The 4,660-nt window shown below is 34.7% G+C and overlaps 1 protein-coding gene across 1 annotated transcript; it reads left to right on the top strand.

The window, feature by feature from the left end:
- The first annotated feature begins 1,823 nt into the window (after positions 1 to 1,823).
- Positions 1,824 to 4,283, top strand: LOC102625071 (G-type lectin S-receptor-like serine/threonine-protein kinase LECRK2). Its single transcript, XM_006480785.3, has one exon. It carries the CDS (start codon positions 1,833 to 1,835, stop codon positions 4,179 to 4,181), a length of 2,349 nt encoding a protein of 782 aa, XP_006480848.1. The 5' UTR covers positions 1,824 to 1,832; the 3' UTR covers positions 4,182 to 4,283.
- The last annotated feature ends 377 nt before the right edge of the window (positions 4,284 to 4,660 follow it).

The raw sequence follows: 4,660 nt of genomic DNA, 5'->3' as shown, positions 1-4,660 counted from the left end.
ATTGAGATTAGTTGGGATGAGAACAAATATTTTAGGTACCTTGTGAACTACAAGTTTCACAGTTATGAAGATCGCAGTTCTGATGAGTACCCGGCGGATGATGGATCTTTCTTGTCTACACCAGAGGACACCGGGAGACATGATCCAAGCCCCGACTTTAATGTTATTAGGCAACATTCAAGGTTGACCTTTTTCTACCATCATGCACCCTTTATATAATAATTCGAAAATTGACTTTAAACTTTTATAATAAATACAAGTATAATTTTAAATAATTTAGTATATAAAATGATATACATTGCATAAATTATTTTCAATGTTAAGTAGAATTGTTTTTTAATATTATTAATCTATTAGATATATTTTAACAAAAATAAAATTTGTTTGTAAGATTAATAATTTTAAAATAATTATATCTAATGTCAAAATAATGTACAAAATTTATTTATTTTATTTATAATATATCTTTTAATATTATATCTATATTTAGAATAAATTTTAAAGCCAATTTTTTGCTTAAATGGATTTTTGTATTAATAAAATATGTCAAGGCAAATTTATAGTTGTTTAATTTGAAAAAGTAATTTGCATAGTACATATATTATTTTATTAATTGAATTGACTCCAATATTATACTTTTATACAAATGTTATTTTATTTACTATGTTATCTTTATATTGTATTTGTCCTTATAATAAAAATTTTGAATATATTCAAAGGGCATCCATAATAGTGAAAAAGGGTTTGTGACTATGTTTAAAACAAAGGGGTCTATGTGACTATACAAACCTTGAGAGTCCGGTGTCTTTTCTCGTATGCGAATGATGTATAAACAAATTTGGCAGGAATTTCAAAATGTTAAATGAACATGAATTCTAAAATAATTCAATGAGAATTGATATTTTTTTATTATTTAATCACTAATTATTTTTAATTAATCACTATTTATATATAATTAGATTTAGATTTTGAAATTTTTTTATAGATAATTATTATTCTTAATTAATTTGGCATAATTCATACGGCAGAAATATTGTTTGGAAGAACGATTTCTTGTTTTCTAAGATTATTCTATTTTTCTTGCTCAATCTAAGCAACATATATATAGAGTTTAATTGTTATGGGCCATAATAATTAAACTCTATCACGGTATTACTTTACTAATTTTATGTGTAATTTACAATATCTATATTTATCACGGTATTGATGTCGTAATTTTTGTTACGACATTATAGAATAAGATATCCTTATAGAATATTTATCTATCACGGTATTGTTGCCAAATAGAATAAGATCTTCTCTTATGATATGATTTTGTACAAAAAAAATAATATTAATTTTAATAATTAGTGGATAACAAATAAAAATGAAAACTAAAGAAGTCCAATTATATCTATATACTACTACTAAAAGACGCATGAGGATCTTATAATTACTTTTCCGCTTAATATATAATCCATAACTAAAATACTAATTACTACCGAACACATGATAATAGATTGACATTAGTTTTTCCATATTGAAACAAAATAATCATAACTATGATTGAATTTTAACAAATTTTGTTTGACTGACCAACAAACAGAATTTAAATTATGAGGGACTCGATCAGTCTCCACAAAACTATTCTAAACCAGTCTACACGCAACACGCCAAAACGTGCGTCCAGTTCTAAACCAGAATTTAAACATGGGACCATTACAGTTGAATATTCGAGTTTTTGAGCCGGACTTGACTTGGTTAACCTCGGTTTATAAATTTAAATCAAAACGAGTCCCCAAGCTCATCACTGTTCCATTTCATCCCCAATCTCCAAACTAAATTAAAAAAAAATGCAGAGATTTCATTTTCTTTTCAAGCATTCAATCATATTCTTTATTTTGTCATCTGGATGTCTTACAGCCACAGCTAAACAAAGACGCTCAAATATAAGCATAGGCTCTTCTCTTTCACCCATCGGAAACTCATCATGGCGGTCACCGTCCGGCCTCTACGCCTTTGGATTTTATCCTCAGAGCAATGTTAGCGGCAGATATTACGTTGGAGTGTTTCTAGCCGGGATTCCGGAGAAAACTGTAGTGTGGACCGCCAATAGAGACGATCCTCCAGTCTCCACAAATGCTACCTTGCTCTTCAATTCTGAGGGGAGTATTGTCTTGCGTTCATCACAACAAAGCCAAGATTCCCTAATCGCTGATGATTCTCAGTCTGCTTCTTCTGCTTCGATGCTTGACTCTGGCAACTTTGTGCTTTACGATTCTAATGGGAAGACACTCTGGCAAACTTTTGAGCATCCGACTGATACCCTTTTGCCAAATCAACGTCTTTCAGTGGGGACAAAGTTGTTTCCAGGGATTTCAGAAACTAATCCATCGACAGGGAAATTCCTGCTTATTATGCAAGGTGATGGAAACCTGGTACAGTATGCGAATATAAATCCGTACGGAACTCAACATGCTTACTGGGCATCTAATACATACAACAAAGGAGATAATGTGAGCCTAAATCTCGATGAAAACGGCCATCTTTTCCTGATGAATACAACTGGCGTCAATATTTTCAATTTGACTGGCGGAGAAAATCCGACAAAAGGGATGATATATTTGATGAAAATTGATTCTGATGGGATATTCAGATTGTATTCTTACAATTTGAGGAGGCAAAATAGTACGTGGCAAGTTGTATGGGAATCGACAAGTGATAGATGTGACCCTATTGGTTTTTGCGGGTTTAACAGCTTCTGTGTTCTGAACGATCAGATACCTGACTGCCCATGTCTTCCAGGATTCGTTCAAATTAGCCAAGGCAATTTTACTTCGGGCTGCGAACGGAATTACACCGCAGAAAGTTGCGGAAACAAAGCTATTCGAGAACTGAAGAACACTAAGTGGGAAGATGTTTCGTATTATGTTCTATCTGAAACAACCGAAGAGAAGTGCAAACAAGCGTGTTTGGAGGACTGCAATTGTGAAGCCGCGCTGTTTAAAGAAGAGGAATGCAAAATGCAAAGGCTTCCTTTGAGATTTGGTAGAAGGAACCTGCGTGATTCAAGCATTGCTTTCGTAAAAGTAGATGATGCCACTTCATCATCTCCTCAAGCACCATTCTCCGTAGAAGGCAATAAGAAAGAACTCTGGAAAGACATCGTCATCATTTGTTTATTTGTAGCTGTGGTCATTCTTATTTCGGCGGTCACTTTTGGAATTTTCATTTACAGATACCATGTTGGGTCATACAGAAGAATTCCAGGGAATGGCAGTGCCAGATATTGTGAGGATATTGCTCCCTTGTCATTTAGTTATGCAGAACTAGAGAAGATGACAGATGGGTTCAAGGAAGAAGTCGGTAGAGGATCATCTGGTACGGTTTATAAAGGGGCAATGATCAACGGCCAATTAGTAGCTGTAAAGAGATTAGAGAAGGTGTTAGCTGAAGGGGAAAGAGAGTTTCAGACGGAGATGAAAGTTATCGGGAGGACTCACCACCGGAATCTTGTCCGTCTACTTGGTTATTCCCTCGAAGTATCGAAAAAGATCTTGGTTTACGAGTACATGAGCAATGGTTCTCTTGCTGATATACTCTTCAATCCAGAAAAACAACCAAATTGGGTTGAAAGAATGGGAATTGCTCGCGATATTGCTAGAGGAATCCTCTATCTACATGATGAATGCGAGACTCAGATCATCCACTGTGACATAAAGCCTCAGAACATACTCATGGACGAGAATAGGTGTGCTAAAATTTCAGACTTTGGATTAGCAAAGTTGATGAAGCCAGACCAGACTAGAACATTTACAGGAATTAGAGGAACAAGGGGATATGTTGCACCAGAATGGCACCGGAATCTGCCCATTACTGTGAAAGCAGATGTATACAGCTTTGGAGTTGTGTTGCTGGAGATCATCTGTCGTAGAAGATGCTTGGATCCGAATCTTCCAGACGATCAAGTTATTCTCGAAGAATGGGTTTACCAGTGTTTCGAGAATGGTAACCTAAGCCAATTGGTAGAAGATGAAGAAGTTGACGAAAAACAATTGGAGAGGATGATCAAAGTTGCACTGTGGTGCATTCTTGATGAGCCATCGCTCCGTCCTTCGATGAAGAAGGTTTTGCTTATGCTGGAAGGAACCGTGGAAATCCCAATTCCTCCCAATCCTACTTCTTTTCTTAGTGCCATTTAGGCAAAGTTATGTTTGCATAGCTAGAGTTACATTCATGAAAAATTGGTTTCTTGTTTACAACATCTGTTTCCTTGTTATATCTTGTTAAATAAGATTGATTGCTCGAAATGATTGATGGACATGCTCTTATTTTAGATGTAATAAAATTAAATTGCCGGAAAAATCATACGTAAACCTTTGACATGACAAAGTAATAAAATCTGGAAACTGATTCCATTCATCTGTCTAGTTTTCTTCCATCCCCTACGTATCTATAAAGCTCTGTCCCCAGTGCCTTCAACGGATAGCTGAGAAAATTCCAGCGGTTTTGTGCAATCCTGGAAGTTCTTGCCGTAAATTTTACAGTCAGATTTGTTTCGGCTGATTTATTTTTTCAAAGAGCTAAGAGACGTTGAAATGGTCACATGTACAAGCGTTCAAATTTAAAGATTTTGGAAAGTTTGAATTTCTTATTTTCATTTTTAATTTTCTGTTTTTTG

Source organism: Citrus sinensis, chromosome 6, assembly GCF_022201045.2.
Source record: "Citrus sinensis cultivar Valencia sweet orange chromosome 6, DVS_A1.0, whole genome shotgun sequence".
NCBI classification, from domain to species: Eukaryota; Viridiplantae; Streptophyta; class Magnoliopsida; order Sapindales; family Rutaceae; genus Citrus; species Citrus sinensis.
This window is presented reverse-complemented; position numbering and strand designations above follow the sequence as displayed.